Source organism: Agelaius phoeniceus, chromosome 20, assembly GCF_051311805.1.
Source record: "Agelaius phoeniceus isolate bAgePho1 chromosome 20, bAgePho1.hap1, whole genome shotgun sequence".
Classification (NCBI taxonomy): Eukaryota; Metazoa; Chordata; class Aves; order Passeriformes; family Icteridae; genus Agelaius; species Agelaius phoeniceus.
In genome coordinates this window covers 4,312,530-4,333,582 of record NC_135284.1, presented here as the reverse complement: position 1 = coordinate 4,333,582, position 21,053 = coordinate 4,312,530, and the positions used below count along the sequence as shown (strand labels likewise).

At 52.9% G+C, this 21,053-nt stretch overlaps 1 protein-coding gene and 1 long non-coding RNA gene across 12 annotated transcripts; one reads left to right on the top strand and one right to left on the bottom strand.

Moving 5' to 3' along the window:
- Positions 1-368: 368 nt before the first annotated feature.
- LOC129129343 (uncharacterized) lies at positions 369-12,483 on the top strand. 8 transcript variants are annotated; one of them, XR_013184872.1, is made up of 6 exons: positions 369-681; positions 3,447-4,572; positions 9,450-9,515; positions 9,691-9,755; positions 10,188-10,301; positions 12,108-12,483. It is a non-coding gene; the product is annotated as an uncharacterized LOC129129343 (long non-coding RNA). The 8 variants fall into 8 exon arrangements; XR_013184868.1 differs by lacking the exon at positions 9,691-9,755; XR_013184873.1 differs by lacking the exons at positions 9,450-9,515; positions 9,691-9,755 and adding an exon at positions 8,177-8,225.
- Positions 1,571-21,026, bottom strand: FLOT2 (flotillin 2). Of its 4 annotated transcripts, none has more exons than XM_054647154.2 (11): positions 20,949-21,026; positions 13,448-13,529; positions 11,383-11,473; positions 5,536-5,659; positions 5,007-5,125; positions 4,483-4,596; positions 4,271-4,390; positions 3,673-3,887; positions 3,375-3,558; positions 3,072-3,221; positions 1,571-2,927 (listed from the first exon to the last, which is right to left on the bottom strand). In XM_054647154.2, exons 1-11 carry the CDS (start codon positions 20,995-20,997, stop codon positions 2,889-2,891), a joined length of 1,287 nt encoding a protein of 428 aa, XP_054503129.2. In that variant the 5' UTR covers positions 20,998-21,026; the 3' UTR covers positions 1,571-2,888. The 4 variants fall into 4 exon arrangements, with proteins under 4 accessions (XP_054503129.2, XP_054503128.2, XP_077044870.1 ...); XM_054647153.2 differs by lacking the exon at positions 11,383-11,473 and adding an exon at positions 9,565-9,655 and having other exon boundaries at positions 20,949-21,025; XM_077188755.1 differs by lacking the exon at positions 11,383-11,473 and having other exon boundaries at positions 20,949-20,992.
- Positions 21,027-21,053: the final 27 nt, after the last annotated feature.

Sequence of the window (21,053 nt, the reverse complement as noted above, 5' to 3'; positions counted from 1 at the left end):
CTGGAGGGATGTAACCCCCAGCTGTGTCCCCCCAAGGGCCCCTCCTGGCCACGTGTGTCCCCAAGAGGGCTGTGTCCCCTCATTGCACGTGACCCTGGGCCACATTTGTCCCCTGACCACGTGTGTCCCCAAACGGCTCCACCCCCTGACCATGAGTGTCACCTGCCTGTGCATGACCCTGGTCATTTGTGTCCCCCAGCCCTGTCTGTCCCCACAGGGCCACATCCTGCAGCCGGTGCTGCGCCATCGTGCCGGGCTGTTTGTGCCAGGCCAGGCTGGCATTCCTGGAACTCGGCTGGGGGGAGGTGATAATGACAATCCCCTGCCGTGAGCTCTGGGTCCCGATAAGCAGCAGCCTCGGGCTATCAGGGACCCTGCCCTGCCACACAAGGTGTTCCTGGACCCTCTGTCACCTCTGGGTGACAGCATGGACCACACTGCCCCTGGCCTGGGCAGACCCTGGCAGGAGGGGGCATAGGGTCCAGCCCTGGTCTGAGCCTGTCTCAGGCCATGAGGCTGTGGGGACTTGGGGACTGCAAGGGACCTCCTGGTTTGGTCCCTTTTGTGACCCAGAGGAGTCCTGGAGCCTGCAGCGTTCCCCAAACTGTGGCACAGGCACCCCAGCGCGCAGAGCAGTGACACAGGCAGTGTCCCTGAGTCCCCAAGCCCTGCCAGCTCCAGGTGAGTTCCAGGGATTGTCCCCATGGGATTGTCTCCATGCTGGTGCTGCCTGCCAGCCCTGCTGCCTGCTCAGCACCCAAGGGCAGCCCTGCCCCGTGGCCTTGTACCCCACAGTGGCAGAGGGGGCCTGAGTGTCCCCAGAGCTGGTGTGGGACCCCCCAGATGCCACAGAGACCCCTGAGTGCCACAGCCCTCCCAGCAGCCATGCTGCCCCAGGACAGTGTGGCTGGCTCCAGATAAGGAGGCACTGGGAGCTGCAGAGCCGTCCCCACCCTGTCTATCTGCAGGGCCACCCTGCAGGACACAGAGGACAGGGCCTGTTGTCCTGCTCTGGGTTTAGGGGGACTTGAAGGGTCTGCAGGGCACAAAGAAACCATTTTCCCCAGGGAGGGCAGTGCAGCAAGCCCCCCATGCTGGCTGTCACTGGTCCTGCTTGCAGGGTGACCCTGAGCAGGACAGGTACCCCCAGACCCACCCTGCTGTCCCCCAGGGCAGGGAAGGGCGTGTGGGGCTGGGACAGGGCTCTGGTGGCAGGGCAGGGGACGTGAGCTGCTGCCACCAGCCTGGCTGCTGTGACACTGCGCCTTCAGCACCTGTCACTCTTTGGGGTGCCCCTGCAGAGGTCACCCACCCCCTGGGTCACACGGGCCATGCATGGGGCTCACTCCTGGCTCCACACTCATCCCTGGGGGAGCATGACAAGGGCTGGGACGGTGACCACGGGGAAGCCACCAGCTCCCAGGAGCCTTGGAGGAGCAGCCTGAGCTGGAACCTCACCTCCTGCACTCCTTGTCCCCCATCCCCGCGGGAGCACCCCCGGACCAGCAGCCCCCGGCCAGCCCAAGCCACGCAGGGCAGCCGGGGCGGGACAGACAGACAGAGCCCAGCAGGAGGTGACAAGGGTTTATTCAAGGGTTTATTATCTCACGGCAGCGGGGTGGCGGCACATGCAGATAGGGCCCGGCCCGGCCCGGCACGCCTGCCCGCCGCCCTCGGGCCAGCGCAGGCCGGGGGCTGATAACGGCACGGAGGGCACGGGGGGGCCCCGCAGCACCCGCCGAGGGTCACCCCTGGCAAAGGACACCGCCGGGAGGGACCTGCGGCCGCCCCGTGGCACGGGGGGGGGGCACCGAGCTGGGGGTGCAGGACCCCCAGAGCCCCACTGCCAGCAGCGCCAGGCTGACTGCACACACTGAGCTGTGCCAGCCACGCTGAACACGGGCACTGGGACAGGCTGGGGAGGGCACGGGCCAGCACAGGGCTCTGGGGCACACACGGGGACAATCTCCTTCACATTGTCACAAGGCAGCAAAGCCACTGGCCTAAGAGGCAGGGGGAGGGAGGGAGGCAGCCGTACAGGCTGTGCTGGGGGAGCCTGTCCCCACCTCAGTGTCCTGCTGGTCCCACAGCCACCTCTGACCACCACTCTGCTTGAGTAGTTGTGGGGTTGGGAAGTGTCACAGCACCTGGGAACAGCAGGCACAGTGGCTTCACTGCCCTCTCAGGGGATGGGTGCCTTTGGCACAGCGCTACTTTTTGGTATTCGTGGTGGTGAGATCTCACCAGGGCTGAACTGGGCTCCCTCTCTCCCCTGGAGCTCTCCCTGCTTCAGATCCTGTGAGGAAAATTCCCCAAGCATGGGAAAGGGCAGCACCCACTGCTAGTGCTGGATTGTCACCTTTTGTGGGGGTTGAGTGCCACCCACGCAGCCTGGGCAGGGCTGTTGGCACTGTGGGGGCCCTGGGGGTGAGACACAGGGACAGGGAGAGCCACAGGGACAGCTGTGGGCAGAGGACAGGGCCCAGGAGGGTCACTGAGACAGGGCAAGGAGCCCAGGGGAGGGGGGTCCTGGTTCTCTTCCTAAAACTCCCCATCCCAAGCCTCTGCTCCGAGTCCCAGGTGCTCACCCCAGGGCAGAGAACAGCAAGGCACAGGGACTGCAACACCAGACAAGCTGCCAGTCATAACTGGGGACAGGATTGGCCTGAGACAACACAAAGTTAATTAGAAAATAAATCCTCTCTCAGCTTTGGAATAAAAAGAGCAGCAGACAGGACATGCATCTTTCTGGCCCTACAAAATAAGGCACCAGTTACAAACGAAACTCGGATTGTCTTTGATATAAAAGGAATTCCCATGTGTTGAAGGCAGTTGATGTCGGAGTGCATAACAGGGAGTGATCTTCACTACCTTTGGGTTGGCCAACCTCATTCCTTGGCCTCGGTGGCTTTTTGGAACAGAGGAAGCTGCAGGAGGGGAAGAGAGAAGTTGTTAGGGCTGCAGGAGGGGGAGGCAGGGCACTGCCTGCACTCCGTGGTGGTCAGGGCTGGGGAAGGAGAGGCTCCCTGGGAGGCTGAAAGCTTCCAGGCAAGTCCCTGTGCCCAGCTCACCTTTGTGAGATCCACACCAGTGATGGCACGCACGGAGTTGGGGATCTCAGCCAGGAGACGGTTCACATCAGACATGGTGCTGCCTTTCTCTCCGCTGAGAATAACGATCTCATCCACTTTGGAGAGGGGAGCAGACACTTTGGCAGCGATCTGGGGAAGCAGGGAGAGCACAGAGTCAAGGAACTGCTCAGCAGCTCACTGGGAAAGGTCCCTACAGGGCCTTGCTGTGCCCCCAGGAGACCTGGCCCAGTCTGGGAGCCCCCCCAGCCCACCTGGAGCAGGGGAAAGCTGCCCCCTCCTCACCTCAGGCAGTGCATCCAGCACCAGAGCCAGCTGGGCAGCTTCTCCATACTTCTGGAGCGCTTCTGCTTTCAGCTTCAGCCCCTCAGCCTCGGCCATCCCAACAGCCTCGATCACAAAAGCCTCGGCCTCTCCGATCTTGCGGATCTTTTCTGCCTCTGCCTGAGCCAGGAGGATTTGCTTCACCCTGGCAAGGGAAATGCAGCCCTGCAGCAGCCTGGATCCCTGCAGAGAGCCCAGGAGCTGGGGCTCAGGGCAGCACTGTGCTCCTCCAGCCCGGCCCAGGGCAGGGCTCACTCACTTCTCGCCCTCGGCGATCTGCTGGATGCGATAGGCCTCGGCCTCGGCCGGCTGCTTCACGGTGGCCGTCAGCTCCTTCTCCATCCTCACCACCTCCTTCTCCTCCACCTCAATCTGCTTCTTGCGCTCCACCACCTCGATCTCGATCTCCTCCTGACGGATCTTCTGCTGCTCCCGGGCGCTCTGGAGCTCGTAGGCCAGCTGGGCCTCTGCAGTCTGCACACGGGGGAGAGGAGAAGAGGGGTCAGGGCCATGAACTCGGGTACACAGACATAAGGACCTCAAAACCAGACATGACTCCTGCTATTGAACCTTTTCCCAGTGCTGACATCCCAATCCTCAGTGCTGCTCTTCCCACAGCACTTAAGCCCATATCAGCTCCAGGTTCAACCCTCCCCATCCTTTCCTGTTCTCCAAGTCCCACTGAATTGCTGCAAACAGGAGAGGAATCTGCTGCAAGCTCACAGTGACACACAGACCTGGGTTTTCCGCCTCCAGCTCTCCTAACAGATGTAGGAGGAGGAAGCTGACAAGTCCCAGAGCTACCAACACCACCACAGACCATCCAGGAACAGCAGTGGGCTGTGGGATACTCTCACCTTAATGTTGACTTCCTCAGTGAAGGCAGCTTTCTGCAACTCAAAAGCCCGTTTGGAATCTGCTATTTTGGTATCTGCCATGAACTTGACATCCAGCATTTCCTTCTTGCACTCTGCCTCCTGCAGAGAGGGAACAGAGAGCAGAGCTCCAGGGCATGCAGTTGGAGCAGAAAAGGCTGCTCCAGGGAAGCCCAGCACGTCTCCAGACTCACCCGAATGCCAGCATCCCGCTCGGCTTCTGCCACTCCAATGTCTGCATCCCTTTGGACAGCTGCAATCTGAGTCTTCCCCAGGGAGCTCAGGTAATCCACTTTATCATAGACATCCTGGGGAGGGGAGATAAGTCATAACCACTTCAAATGAGTGACTCCATCTTGCTCCCTTTCCCATTGAAGCTCAGTGTGGTCAGGCCAGGGTCAGAACACATCACGTCAGCTGCTCCAAACAAACAGGCAGGGCAGGGAGAAGGAGGCCATCCTGACATCTTCCCTCACTCCCAGGAGGCTGGGTTATCAGCCAGCTCTCTCCACGAGCTTGTTTACAGAGGCAGCTACCCCGGTGCTCTTGGCCCAGCTGCCTGGATACAGGACATGCTGTGGCGGCTGTCATGGAAACTCCCGGAGGGCTGGGACAGGCTGTCAGCCTGAGCCTTCCAGCTGCAGCAGGGGGGTCATGGCCAGGCTCTCCTGCTGCTCCTACAGCTCTGCCTAGAGCAGTGCCCAACATCTGGGCGTACCTTGATGGTGAAACTCAGGATCTCGATCCCCATGCGACCCACGTCGGGAGCTGCCACCTCCCGCACCAGCTTGGCAAACTGGTCCCTGTCCTGGTAGATCTGCTCCACTGTCAGGGTACCTGCAGAGGGGAGGAAGGTGAAGCACTTTATTTGGAACAGGTAACACACAAAAACGTGGGTCTAAGCTCAGCAACATCCTGGTTGTCCCTAATCTTGTCAGGACTGGGCTCAAGGGCGTAATCCTCTGCCACAGCAGGGGCAGCAACATCTCAGTCTCACAAGTGCAACCACCACCCACATGTGCTACCTGTGGCCCTTGGGGACTCAGACATCTCTCACTGCAGGCACCGAAAACTCATTTATCACAAGGCCCAGCCACGCAGAGGGAGTGCTGGAGGGGAGATGCCACCTCTGCAGGCAGCACTGGACAGTCCATGTGGCTGTGTGGTGGCAGCGATACTGCTGGGACCAGCCAGCTGAGAGGGGACAAAGCCACTCGAGGTGCCTGCAGGGGATGAGCCCTCCATACCTAGGATGGAGCGCAGGTGTCCCTCCAGAGTCTGCAGGACCACGTTCTTCACATCCTGCACGTTCTTCCCCAAGAACTGCTCACAGGCCACAGCCAGCAGCTCCTTCTCAGTCATTATCTTCACCTAGAGACAGGAGACAGAAGCAGAGGGACTGAAGGTGCCTGTCCAGTAGGTGCAGGCACCCAGCAGCAGCAGCAGCAGCAGCAGCAGAAGCAGCAGTACCACCACCAGGCTGCCAGGCCCCCATGCTACTGATGCTCCAAGGGACCACGCTGAGGTGTCCCCAGGCTGAGGTGTCCCCAGGCTGAGGTGTCCCCAGGCTGAGCCAGGCCACTGGACCAGCCCCTGCTCTCTGTGCCACCACAAATACCAAACCCTGCCCAAACCCTGACAGCAGATCAGTGTGGAGCTGCTCAGCAGTGGGGACAGAGCCTGGCCCTACCAGACCCAACTCAGAGAAACCCTACAAAAACCCCTGAAACAGCAGTTCAGCCATTGCACCAACACCAGTCAGAAGAAAGCTGGGTATTAACCACCTCTGGCCAAAACTCATTTTGTTACCTTCCTCTTCCTCCTCTTTCACTAGAATTAATTCTTCTGACCCCAAAAAGACAGAGAATGAGAAAGAATGTGACATGCCCAAGGAGCAGCTTGGGAACAGGGGTTCCATTCAGTGTTCCCTGGAAGGAGGGATGGGACAATAAGGCCACTGGTTTGTCCTGCCTGTAGCTGGGAGCTCCCAGGCATCCTTTGCAATGACCCCAATGTGCCATGGTCAGGACCTGGCTGTTCTGCTCAGCATGGTCAGTCTGGTGACAGTCCCCAGAGCTGGGACACAGCCACCCCAGCAATGTTTTCACCTCCCTTACTCGAGAGCCAGGCCTAAAAGTGCCCCCATTCCAGCCAAGCCAGGGTCTTAGGATGGCCCTGCTGGTCACAGGGCTGTTTTTCAAAGGCAAAGTGAATTACAAATCTCTGTGGGGTGTGTTAGGCAGTGGAGCTCTGTGCATACAGCACCCAGCTATCAGGGGTGCAATTCACCAAGACAACAGCTCCTGGTGGCCATGTCCAGTCTGAGGGCTCAGGCAAAGGCTGGGCACAGGGACATTCTGAGAGGGAGCAGGTCCAGAGCAGTCACACAGCTTTCTGGATCCTACAGCACCCTCTCATGGACACAGCTGGGCTGGGCAGTGCCTCCTGTCCCACAAGGAGCTGGTGGCACCCTGAGTCCTGCCCTAAGGGCCGTGGCTGGACCTGTTTCTGAGATTTCCAAAGCACAGATGCTGTACAGGGGCCCTCTGAGGGTCCCAGTGCACACTATGGAGGGATTCACAGGCTACAGACCTCATCCTGATACCCTCTAGCACTTTCAGCTGCAAAAGCAACACAGCTCTTTGTTGAGAGTCTTGTCTGACAGCCCACACACACAAAATCATCCCTCCAGAGCCCAACAGCAGCACCTGGCCCAGGCAGTGCCACAGAGCAGGACAGCTGGGACTGACTGTCACCTTCTAAGGGGACAGGAGGTGGGCCATGCTAGACAGAGTGAGCTGGCCAAAACTCACCTGCCACAACCCTGCCCCTTGTAATGTTTAGAAACACCAACCCAGGCTGAGCCTGTTTCCTACTGCTGCTTCCCAGACTGGGTGTCCCAGTCAAAATGTCAAACAGCCTCAGGCAAGTGTGGTAATCCTCTTCTGCATTGTCCCCAAAGCCTCTTGGGATCATTTCAGGGCCAATTCCACAGTGGTTTTTCTTGTCCCTACAACCCAGGCCAGCAGTGTGCTCTTCCCACACAAGGGGGAGTTGGGAGAGCTGCTCTGGAGCTGCACCCAGGAGTGTGAGCCCTGCATGAGGCTCCTCTCACAGCAAACAGGAGATTTCTGCAAGTATCAAAAGCAATTAGACTCAGCAGCGACATTTATGGTGAGCATCTGCCAGCAATTCCACCTCTCCAAACAATCCCCACCCTCGGGAGCTGCGGGGAGGACAGAGCACAGGGCAGGATGTTCATTAGGAGAATCCCTGTGGTACTTGGGAGCAAGGAATGATTCAGCCTCTGGATAAAGCCAGCCAGCCTCCACTGCTGAGCTCTGGCCAGCCCACGGGAGCCTGGCTCTGCATGGAATACAGATCCCAACCTCCAAAGCAAAGGCTGCACAAAAGAAAGCAGAGTTGAGCAATTTGTGCTCAGCGTGTTTTGCAGGGTTTCAGGCAGGGCACTGCGACACTCAAATGTCACTGCCACCAGAGGGAGAGCCCATGGCTGGCAGGGGATCAGAGAGCCTCCATCCAGCAATCCCCTGTGCAGGATCGATGCCACCACACCCTGCTCCAGCCAGCTGCACTCGCAGTGAGGGGTGAGCACAGAGAATCCAATTAGCTGGAGGCTCAGGAAAATGCTGCACAAGGATATAGAGCCCAGCATGGCCTAAGGGAGCAGCATCCCAGCACATCCCAGCACCCAGCCAACATGGGAAGGAGGCTGCTGGTGAGCACTCATTACATCCCTCCTCAAGAAAAGAACACCATCCTTATGCACATTAAGCACTTCTATCATTGCAGCAAACACTTTAAAAGCTGTTTCTCTAGGAATAATTTGTTTGGGTTTTTTTCCCTTTTTTTTTTTTTTTCCTCAAGCCCTTAACAGAAAAACGTTTGCCTCAAAAAGTGCTTCTGCAGAATTAAGGTAATCTCTGCCATGCACATCCCCAACAGCCTTGAGGCTGCTTTCTGTGTGGCAATTCCTTGGATCACAGCTTTAAAATTAACTGTCAATGGAAAAAAATGAACAGTGAGAAGAGAGAATAACATGAATGAGATGAACTGGGGTCTGCATTTTTAAATCAAGGCACCTGGTGATCCAGTCCTCTTCTACCAGACCATTTTGCAGGAAGGATTTCCCAAAACTAGGACAAAAGGGAATGCTGGCTTCAAAGAAACACCAAATACAGATGGAAAAGCCTACAGATTTAGGAAAAGAGTGTGAAGGGAGACATGGGTGCACACATTTTTGACAACCATGCAAAGACCACTGGGGTTATGTGACACCTTAGCGGCTAAATGGATATCAAGGATTGGAAACTAAGTGAAAGATGAATATAAAGTACTGAAAAATAGAAACCAAGGGTGCTGGGTCCATGAGGGATTTTCATTCAACAGCTCCCCTTGGCTCCAGAGCTCCCCACAGGGAATGTGGCAGCAACTTCTCCTGTGACAACACACCTGGACACAGAGTGAGCACAGCCCTGCGTGCACTGAGAGCCGCTCTTGGTTTGTACACCCAATTGCAGAATGAGCTGTCAGGAGTAATTTTCAATCACAGCATCCAGCTGCCTATTGGAGGAGCCAAATTCCCTCAAAAACTAACATTTCCCTCCCAGCATCCTCCCGAGGGCAGGACCTGGCCCCAAGGACAGACTGTACCAGGACAGCAGGCCTCAGACTCCAAGAAGTGCAGGGTTTTGGTGTGCTGCCACAAGCAGCAAAAGCAGGTTCTTACATTTGAAAAAAGCTGTAGAGAATAAAAATTCAATTCCAGCCAAAAATTTTACACGCCAGTTTTAGTGCCTGGAGGGAGTAAATTCTTTTTTTCAAGCTTTAACTCACCATGAAGAATTACAAGGCCCATGTGCTAACAATAACAATCCAAAGGAATATAATGCTCAATACCATCTCAGGAAGTTATGGGTCAGTCCTGTGGGGTCACACACGGCTCCAAGGGCACCACAGCACATCAGCATTCCACAAACACATCAAGTCCACCCCCACACACCTCATTTGCCACGTGGACAAATGAGACACCAGAAAAAAATTATTCTGGGAAGAGAAGGAGAAGTCACAACCCCCTTCACCACATGGAACATGCTGGAGCGTGTTTGTACCAACAAGGACAATGTGATTTGGTACAAAGGTTTATTCCAGAGCAGCTGGCTTCTCTCCCTGGACAACAGCAACCTCTTCAGAGGGAAAACCAGAGGTAAGTTAGAGACATGCATTCCTGAAATGATGTTTTGGAGTTACTGTACCTGTGCCACACCTGTGACAGTTATAGCTACCCCCTCCGCCGTCTCTACGTCCTCACACCTGGGCTGTAACGTCATTATCTCTAGGGAAATCCTGCCAAAAAACGTAAAATGTTTGCACGTTTCCAGGTTACACACACTCAGCTCTTCCCTTTGCATCTCCTGCCCCGGGCTACCTGCTGCACTCATCACAGGTAATGCAAGGCAGGCACAGAATGCAGCCAAGGGACCACATCTGTGACTGGAGGCAGACAGGGCATTGTGGCCAAGAAATAGATTTTCAGATAATGCTTTAAGGTAATTTATCAGCAAAGGTTGGAATCCAGACTGGAAATTATCCTGTGGCCCTTTCCCTCCTGCTGAGTTAGTGAGGAGCCAGAAGCTGCAGCACTGAGAGCCCAAAGGGCCCTCTGTCAGAGGCTCATTGTGCCATGCTGCCCAATGCCATGGCAGCACAGGGTGGTGTCACTGGTTTGAAAGCACAGCACAGAACTGGGATGCTCCCACCCACCTCACATGAGTGCTGGTGCTTGGCAGAACCTGACACTGATGCTGAAGAAACCCTGGGTTAGCCCTACCACACACCTACCCCCTGACCTGGTTCACCTCTCCCTCCATTTTTCCAGTGTCCCGTGACCCAAAGATGGAAATGAGTCTCCAGGTCTTTATGGCTGCACCTGTAGAGCATCAGGCACCCAGGAACAGATCCTGCAGCTCCAGAGCTGTCTCTGCCACCCCAGGTGGGCTCAAGGTACTTTGGTCAGCCCCAGCAATCTGCAGACAGGTCACCATTTGGTAAACAAGGGACATCTTGGGCTGTGGCAGATTCCAGGAAGCCAAGCCTGGCTCCTGTATCAACCATAACGAGCCAGAAAGATGTTGGGAGTCAGGACAGGGAGCCACGGGGCAGGGAGTTTGTGTCAGTGAACATCAGGTCAAACATCTGAACCATGAAGGGGCTGCCCTGGGCTGCTGTGTGCATGCTGAGTTGCTCCAGGATTGGCTGGAAGTGCTGAAACCTATCCTGCAAGTTCTGCCTGCCTTGGCCACTGTCCTAATTAAACTGGCACGCAAACTGGGAGCTGATCAAACACATCCCACTGTCCAGGACATCACAGGCATTTTTTGCCATGTGTTCACAGCTTTAATCAGATACTGCAGGATTTCAACCTTCTGAAGGCCTAATCTAGACTTGGAATTTAATTTCCAAACTGTGCTGCTTCTTAGTTCTGTTCACAGGGGTATTTAGTCATTACTGGTTCATAATGCCAGTCCTGTGTGCTGCAACTCATCTGAGGTCTCTGTGCTGTATTTTCAAAGGTGACAACATCCAAAATGGGCAGTGTCTCCATGTGGAGGAAGAAGGGCTGACTGGGAATCCATAGCCAACACTGCAGAGCCAGGCACAGCTGCAATTTTGAAATGGCACAAAATCTGCCTTCCCACCTGTCCCAAATCCTGTAGAGAATCCAATCTGGCCTGCTTGTGCCTCCACACAAAAGTGTGCCTCCAGATGCCCTTCTGCTCTCCCCCAAGCCTCCAGTGGAGACAGTGATGGCAAGGAAAGGGTTACAGCAGGAGAAAATGTTAGGTACAGCAATGCTGGATTTGGAATTTGCCAGGAATGTACCTGTCTGCATTACCTATGAGCTGTGGAGTGCCACAGACCAAGTGCTGGAGAAGGGGAAGGAGAGGAGAGTACGGAGATTTCAGCTGTCCCATTAGAAAACCATTAAATTTTATTTTATCCTGCTGCTGCTGCTGCTGCTCAAAACTAAATAAACAGTTAGACAGTGTGTTAGGAAGCTGGAGGATTATTACCTGTGCAACCCCTGTTACGTACAGGGGGACCCCCTCCGACGTCTCAACATTCTCGCAGCGACAGAGGATGGTCAAAACCTCCAAAGACACTCTGAGCAGGGAGGAGTAAGGGTAGGACAGCAAATACACAGAGCAGTTACCACAGAGTAAGACACTCCTTGCAAAGGACAGACGAGACTTTCAGGTTTCAGCTTTTCCCTGGTCAGTTTGCCTTTCTCCCACTGCCTGCTCCCAGGGCTCCATAATCAGCTTCCCTGGTCATGGGTGGGAGTTTACAGCATCCAGCAGTTCCTTTTAGTGAGGATAAACAGGCTGGGGGCTTGTCCCCACCCTGCACACAAAACTGTGCCATCCTGGTGTCAGCTGGAGTTCTCTGTTGAAGTAATGCTTGCAAACAGAAAAACTCCTTTTGGTAATAATTTAGATGCTTCTATGTCAGTATTTAAGAGAGGACAGATAAATGAAAACACCAGGGATCTGGCTACCCACCCCTGGCTAAGGCATTGAGGAGAGAAGTTGCTTCCAAGTGCTGTCCTGGGAAGCTGAATTAGCACCATTTGGCTTCCCCAAAGGCATATTAGACCACACTGTCTCTCTCACTGCTTTTACTTCTGACCCCTAAAGAGGGACAGCATTTTTTCCCCTTGTTTTTCCCCAGTGCTCAAGGTTGCAGCAGGAGAAGTGCCCAGCACCCTGCCAGCTCTAACTGTTCCTTTTGTTCCCAGGTTAATGCTACCTGGCGGGATGCCGCTGACAGCAACACAATTGCTCCTGTCTCTCTTGCTTGCAGCACTGGCAGTTCCAGAAAAAATGTCCTAATTTCAGAGAAGGAAATCTGTCTCACTCTTCATGTTAATGCAGCGGGCTCCATCTGGGGCACAGCTTAAGGCATGCAAGAAAGGAGAATTAAGCCCCACATCCCACGGCACGAACTGGTATGGATTTGAAAGCAGAAGGTTTGTTTGGATGCTGGAATTCCTGTCAAGAGCCTCATTTGCTAAATAATGCCCAGACCTCTATCATGTAACAGCTCGTTCCTGGCAATCCAGTTCTTGGCCCTGGATTCAGCCTATCCTTAACTTAATAAATCAGCCTCCCAAATGTGTCTGATCTTCTGCACTGGGCAGGTCAAGGTCCTGCACTGCTTCTCAGAAGAAGAGGAGAAGCAGGAACTATTTGTTCAATTAACAGTTCTCCCAACAAGCTGTCTCACAAAAATTTGGGAATGAAGCTTGTCTGGCTCAAATGCAGCCCTCAAACACTGAGCCCACAAGCTGGCCTTTTCTTTCCTCTCCCACCTCCCATCATGTGCAGAGTGAGGGCAGCCACATGCTCACTTTGCTGGTGAGGTACAGGGAAAAGAGGTTGGAAGAGGCTGTAAGGGTTAACTACAACCTCTGGCCATCACTCAGTGTAAAACTCAAAAGTCACGTCTTTATCCTTTTCCCTGTTATTTTTTTACACAGATGGAGGAAACCTGTATCAGTGAACATGAGGGATGTTTTGGGAGGGAGCATTCCTACACATCCTAGACACAAAGAGCTGTATTAGCAGGACAGCAGCACTACCACAGCATGTCAGCTCAGAGACCAGACTGTAAGCAGCAGCAAGCAAAATCCACAACTGAGGAAAGGGAGAGAAAGGAAATCCCGTGGCTTTAAATGGGAACAGTCTGCTCCCAAGGTGACAGCAGTCAGCAGATCTTTACAAAGAGAGACTTGAGGAGCAGAGGGGGGCACTGGTGCACTGCAGGCCATGAACTGGTTTGTTACTGGGTGAGGGGTTGGGCCATACTGGGCAGAGCTTGGCTCCTCTTGTGGACACAGAGGCTGTTTGAAAAGCACTCCAGCTGAAAGCATGTGATTTCTTTTTTTGTGTGTGTCTTTTGCACTGTGGCACCCAGCTGTCCCCATGCCAACAGCCAGCAAAGAACTCCTGATCCTCATCCCTGGTTTCATACACAGTGCCTGATACAGTGCTCCTAAAAATACTGCTGACAGCCCCACTGGGATGATTTTGCCAAATTCCCACTCCAAAAACCCACAAATAACAGGGCTCTCCTTACCTTTGGGTGTCAGTAATGCACCACCAAGCCCAGGCCCAGCCTCCATACACATATTGCTTCTCATCAGAGCCACAGCAGCCACCTGCAGCACAGCAGAGAGCACAGAGACATCAGGATTACACACGTGCACGTGCTCTTGGACAGGGAATAACTTACAGGCAGAGGAGTTCCTCCTCTTCCTCCTCTCCATGGGCTTCACATGCCAGTTTTCACAAGGCAACCTTTTTTTGGAATTGTCTTATAAAGTTGGAAAATAGTATTTGTATAATTCACTATGACCAACAGTAACACACAGAAAGGGACTGTATGCCAAACCAGGGCTTTATTTTTTCAGCCCTTTTAGCAACCAGAATCAGTATCAGTATCTTCAACTGTGATGCTAATTGCTTTGGAAAGCCACATAAGAAATCCACCTCCTTTCCCTCACACCATCCTTAAATTCCCACAGAAACTCTCAAATCAGCATTAGAAGATAGAAGAACCTTTGAGCTCCCCAAAAACACCTCCTCATTCTGGCTTGTGCAAGTAGCACAGTATCTGATGCTTTGATGGTCCATCTCAGAGCTGGATGTGCCCAAGGTTCAGGCAGCCTCCAGAACTCTTCTGACACATTTAAGATGTGGTCCTAGTGAAGCCAGAAGATGCTGTCTGGATTTTCATATCTTTGATTTAAAGAACACGACCCCTGCTGCCTTTCAAGAGAGCACCCTGCCAGTGATCAGATTCATGGCTGGGAAGGGAGGAACTCTGCAGTTCCCTGGCTCGGACCAGGGCTGGGAGCTGCTGACTCTCAGGCAGATGGAGCCAGAATTCCCTCTCTCAGCTGCTCTCCATAATCACTCTTACTACAGCAGTGCCCGAGGGCCTCAGCAAGGCGAGTGCTGTGCAAACAGAGCAACAGCCAGCCCCAGCCCTGCGGGATAGATCTCTGCAGGCAAGACAGAGCCAGCATAGAGGAAAAGCAGGAATGCAGAAAACAGAGTGGCTCTGAGAGCTTTGGGTAGTGGGAGGGGAAAGGGACAAGGATGAAGCCAGCAGTCCTTTCAAGAGGAATGACCAGTATTGTTTGCATAGGTCAAAATGAAGAGTAGAAGCAGCACACATCCTGGCCAGCATGCCTGCAGGGCCCTCCATCTGCAGGAGGGGACTCTGTCCTCCTTGTTCTCCTCCTCTTCTTGCTCCTCCTCTTGCTCCAGTTCCCTGTCATTTAGCCATCTTCTGCCTACTTCCAAACACTGTCTGCTTCCAGACACTGGCCACACACTGCCTGCTTCACTGGCTTCCATGCAGTGTTTGACAAACCAGCAGATCTGCCCCATCTACAATTCTTCACCCCTGCATTTCAGTAAGAATCAAACACAAACGGGAAAAATTCTTTACACGCTTTTTCAGATCTCCTGTGCTGCACAGGCTAGAGGAATATTCTCCTGTCACCTCTGAGCCAGCCTTTGGATAGCTTTTCCCTGTAGCTGGAAGGGGATTTCAGCCAGGCAAGCGTTACAGAAGCTGATGATACAACATCCTGCAGTAACCACAATGCCTTTAACATTTCTTGGAGGGCGTCAGCCCGGTTAGCTCAGCCTTTCAGCCAGGCCCTTGTTTTCCAAGAACAGGAAGGGAGGTGTTCCTGGCACTCAGGAAAAGCAGCACCACATGGAAAGGTATTTTATTTCCCAGGGTCTATGTGGTCGTTACCAAACCTCTGTTAATTTTTTCTTAATAATATCCTGAGAAAGCTCTGCACCCTAAACCCACCATTGTTACAGGAAAGTGCCTCTCCACACAGATGTTCCTCTTCTTCTGTAGGAAATGCAAGGAAATACCTTATTTAGTATCACACACAAAATGAGCTCCACATTTGCTTCCTGGTGCTACACAACACAGCTGCAGAGCACGGTCTGCTGAGCTAGATTATATGTCAAAAATTGTTCAAAGCCTAAAAAAACCAGGGAAAACTAACACATTAAGGAGGAGTGGGATGCCAGCCAGCTGCTTTCACGCATGCTGGACGTCTGAGCGCAGCAGAGCTCCGTCCTGGCAAGGCTGAGGAGCTGAGGGCTCATTTTCCATGGCAGTCCTGCCGCCTCTTTCTCAATTCTCAGGCAGCAAGTGAAAAAGGAACCAACAAAGCAAAAACCTTTGCAAGGCTAAAGAATAAACCCTCTTGCACAATGAGATTTGGCAGAGAAATTGCCTTTCCCAGCTATAATACGCCCACTGTTCCAGCAGACTGGGTCTCACAGTGGCTTCCACAAACATCCACGGAGCCTCTTCCGGGGCAGTGTGCAGGGCCACAAATGGAGGATTCATAGCCAGGGAGCTGCCAGCCAGCTTGGCCTCTTCCCAATGAAGGGCTCCCATGTTCAAGCAAGAATTCCCAGAGCCAGGAGAAAGCACGTTGTCTGTTTGTTTGGGGTTTTTTTAATTTATTATGAAATAAGATTAATCGCTTGGGGGTTGGTAGATAAAAGGAGCTCTCAGCAGATGCAGGAAGTGAGCAAGGAAGAACATGAGCCTCAACAGTTTTGGGGACACAAGGCTCAAAACATCAAAGCTGGGATGATCTGAACAAGCTCAGTGTTGTTTGCTCTCCCAGGTAACTCGGGCACTGAGTTACCTCTCTGGCAGGAAGTGGCAAGCTTTCCAAAATCAGGTCATGGTAAACAGGCTGCTGAGTGCAGACAGACCAGGAAAAAGTTGGTAATTGAAAACAGTTACTGACAAAAGATAATGCACAGATAGAGGAAGGCAAAAGCATACATAAAGAAAATCACATCCGAGAGCAGGGCCTGGACTAAAGTCGGTGTCTGGTTCTTAGGCCTCGCTGTGTGTATAAATTAGGATTTGTTCACATGCAGAAATGGTACAAGATTAACAAAAATTAATTTTAGAAGATGCAGGGTTCTGAGTTGAATCCATAAAAGCCTCTGATGGTCACTGCAGTAGATGAAAGCAGATTATACTGGCTATCTTGTTCTGGATGTGGTTTATATGAAAATGACTTAATGAGTAACAATGCTATGGAGTGAGTTTAAAAACACAATTAATAACTCATCTCATAAACAGCAACTCAGAGAAGACAAACAACAATGAAGCTACACAACAAAATCACTGAGAAACTACCCCAAAATTCCTTTTGGAAACCAAAAGGAAAGGTCTGAGGCTATTGTCCACCTCCACCTAACAGGCTTTCCAAAGAGTAGTTTACAAGTCCTGGAGATTTAACAAGCACATGACAAGGGAAACCTTGAGCCCAACCACGCTCAAAAAGGTGAAGAAGCAGCTCCTGAGGAGGAAAGATCCCAGATGAGTGGGGTAAGGGCCCTTCTGAGCACTCATGACTTGAGACCAGCTGCAATGCTGCACTCTCAGCAACCCCTGAGCATCACAAGGACTGAGAAACCAACTGTGGGGAAAGCATTTGGCTTGCCAAAATGACAATCCTAAATCTGCAGGAGCACTCAGTTAAACCTGGCAGGTGACCACCAGTGCCACTGCAAGTTTCCTGCATGGCTTGCCTGGTGTAAGAGGTGGAGCACCCCAACCACAACCCTGAAGAAGTTTGAACGGAATGAACTGTACGAACACAGGGCAAAAAAAACCTCCTGAGCCCCAGCTGAAGCTGCCTGCTCCTTCCCACAAGCTCCTATTTCTTTCGAGGCTGAAGAACTGGAATTACACCATCAGTGTGAGGGTTCAGGTGGCTCTTGCTGCCCTCCACATCTTTCCACAGGACATTCTTGTTCCATTTATGTTCCTGGACCTTCTTGTTCCATTTTCATGCAATAGACTCTTCTCACCTAAATGTAACTTCTACATTTCTCCTTCCAGAACTGCACAGGGTTTTGTTCAGCCCATTGGGGTCAATCTCCAGAGTTTGTTTTGATCCTGATCCAGCTCTTCAAAGCTCTCAAACCCATTCCCAGCTCAGCCTGCAGATTCAATAAGCACATTCTCGATTCCATTATCCAAGCCAAAACAAGGAACTTACTTGATAAATTCAGCTGAACAGTGAGCTACTGTCAAGTTTCCTGGCAATGGTCTTCCAGGAAGTTTCATATTTATTTCATACTATATGAGAAACCAGTTCCTTCTCTCGCTGTGGACTGTAGGTCTCTTGCAGGAAGGGCTTCAAGAACCTCAAGAAATCCTTATTTCAGGTTTTCAACTTAGAAAAGTAACATGAAAATAGCACGTGAGCAGTTCTTGAAGGGGTAAGAGGGATGCAGGAACAGGATGGAAGAGCATAGAGCAGTCCTGGAAGGGTTACACACCCCTGACTGCTGGCATGCAGCAGGAAATGTCTACACAAGACTAGAATTAACTGCTAGCTCTTCTTTGACAGACATCAAGGAGCCCCAAAGGGTGCTGCACCAAACTAAAATTTGAGAAACTGGGCTGGAGCATATTTCTCAAGCTGATTTCTGCTCACCTGAGGAGGAATCAGATTAGCTGAACATGACAAATACCTCTACTTGTCTTCTTGTAGGTGTTACAAGCAACATACTTGCCTCAGGAGTCTCCTAGGAGATAAAGCTGGGTTGGCTGGGTTGCACTCCCCTGCTTTTTTTCCTCCTTTCACTTCCCAAAATTCTGCTGAAGTAGCAGTTTGTTCTGACACAGGAACAGGGAGGGCTGTGCCCACTTCCCCCATCACGTATTTCCAGGTGTTCCCCTCAGAGCTCCTCTGCTGCAGCCCTTGCCAGCCAAAGGGAAATGCCTCAACTGTAGAGACTTAGGCAACACTGTTTGGTAACTGTTAGATGAACATGGCAACTATAAATACAGATTTCCTTATTGTGACACCGTGGAAACATTATAGTGCTGTATTTAAAATCAGCAGATGGACCTTAGCCACAAAAGCTGCATTTAATGAGATTGTAACCCAAACCCAGCATTTCACAGCCTATTTGGCTGGTGGGAACATTCAGATATGGGGATGAACAGGTACTCTGTGTACCTCCCTGAAAACTCCACCAGCCCCAGTTACGCTCAGTGATGTGCCAGGCTCCTGCCAAAGCCTCCTCAGACCTTGCACCAAGGGATTCTCCCAGAAAAGTCAGACCCACAATCTGGGGAGACTCAAGGCTCTTCCTTACAAATCCTGGGCTCCACAGCTCACTGATGGATCGATCAGCAGTGCAGTTTCTTAGAAGGAGCTCGGTGCTGCTCAGCAGGGGACGGACAGCAGTGCCAGCAGAGTGCTGAGCTGTGCCTGGGCTGCAGCTTCCCAAATAAGGATACAAAGCTCCACGTTCCCAAGGCACAGCTGGCTGCTTCTGGAGCACTGGAGGAACTTGAGTGTCTCACAAGAAAGTGAAAAGAAAGAACAACCCTCCTCAGAAAAACCCAAATGCCAGGGGAGGCTCAGGACTAAAGACCAAGGGGCATAGGCTGAGTAAAGAAAATAAAGAAAACCCTCCCACCAAGTGAAGTCTTTCAAATAACTACCACATGACAATTCAAGACTGCATGCCAAAAGCCTGCCTCTAATAATATTTGGTTTATTTTAATTAATTTAACTAAAACTTATTTAATATTATTTTGGCTTATTGATAATTATTATTAGTTTCTCTTCCCCTTCCCCTCTCTCCCTAAATCCAGCTTAGTATCACACAAATTAATGCTCTCCCACGAGGTCCTCCCTGCTTTTCCCAGAAGGAGCATGGCTCAAGTTCCTGGAATTTCAAAGGCTTGTAGCTACAACCTCTCACTAATGCACACAGGCACAGAGGAGCTGCAGGGCCCTGCAGAGCCCTCAGGATTCAGCAAGTATCAGCAGACTGCGTTGGGCAGCAGCTGAGGAAAACCAGCCTGGTGGCAGCTCCAAACCCGATCCCAGCTGGCAGAACCCAGGGTGATCTCTGCTCCCTTCCCAAAATGCAGCTGCACTTCGGGGAATGTCCTGGGCTGGCTGCTCCTGGCTGTGGAAAAGCACCACGCCTGGAACTGCAAGCAGATGCCACAAATTCCTGCTGGCTCATTCTGGAAGCCGTAAACTCCAGAGCTGAACAGAAGCAAACCCAAGCTTTGAGACTAAAGGGCATCCCAGCACACCTGGAGCACAGCTTGCCATGAATGTGGCATTTCACCAAGCAGTGCCAGTTTTAACAGGGTTCCCTTTGGAGGGGAAGCACAGCATCAGCTTTCAATCCCACTGGGAACTGCAGACCAGAAGAACTGCAAGGAATACTGCTGCCCTGGGCAGCTGCTGGGTGGGGTTTGTAACTCCTTAGAAGCCACCAGCAGAGTGGGCATATTTGTTTCCAGAACTGCAGCCTGCTCCTGGCATCTCCTCAGGAATTCCCGTAACAGGTCTGTCATCCAAGAGAGATGAACTGATAACAGATCAGCCACAGCCTGCTGGAGGCTTTGGCTCCAAAACCACAATAACACAGTTGCAAGCGTGGCAGAGCTGTGACTGGAGGCACATCCTTGATGTTCACATGCATTTTCTACCGGTGCTCATTACCTTGCAGCTGGCCTCAGTCTGCCACAGAGGGAAGCTCCCAGCCCTCGCATCACCTAACAATAATTAATCCACCTACAATCATGAATTAATAATAATACTGTCTGCACAAAGCCTGGTCCATGCCAAAGTGCAGCCTGGAGCTTCAGGAGCAGCTACAGGCTGAAGCAGCTACAGGTTGAATCAGACATGGGGGATTTCACTGCTGGTTTGTTTAACCCCAACCTCAGTCACCTCAGTCAGCTGCTGGTGACATTCCACACGTCCAGTGGGCATCACCTGCATCCAGTGCCAGCACCACTGAGAGTCCAGGTGATGTTCTGGTGAGGAAGCTGCAGCAGGATGTGATAGATGAAGATGGGCACTGCAGGGACATGCCTGCAGTGCCCTGCCCCAGGAACAGAACAGTTTCCTGGCAATGCCAGCCAAAGCCTGTTTGAGCTCTGCTGGTGCCAGTGCCTGACATCACCTGGAATCAGCAGCTCCTGCTGAGGCCGCACCTTGCCCGCCGCTCTGTGCTGCTGGGACCCCACCCCGGAGCCTCAGCTCCATTACAGCATCTCCCACCTCCCCCCTGTCTATTCCCAAATCAGTCAGGGCCCCCCTATGACAGGGATCCCTCCTGGAGTCCCTCGGAGTCCTAGTACCCCTCAATTCCCCCCTCCTCGCACACTCCATCACAGAGACCAACCCCCCTCCAACTCCCACAGGTTTTCTCCATGACAGTGTCCCCACCGACAGGGACCCCTGAGAGTCCCCTCACAGCCAGGACCCTCCCATGCGGCTCCATCACAGAGACAACCCCCCAGTTCCCCCCAGTGATCGAGACCCCTCAAATCGCTGAGAGCTCCCACTCAGCCACGACCCCCAAAGCCCCCTCGCAGCACACCGCATTACAGACCCCCTCAATCCCTCAGGATCCTCCCATGGCAGGAACCACTCAAACCCCTGACAGTCCGCTCACAGCCAAGACCCCCAACTCCCTGAGGGTGCCCTCCATGTCACCCCGTAGCCCCTCCGTCCCGGCCGTACCTGACACCACCAGCGCCTCGTTGGGCCCCACCGTGTGGCAGTTCCCCATGACGGCCCCGCCGCCGGCCGCCCCCACAACCCCCCGCGCCTCGCACGGCGGGGGCG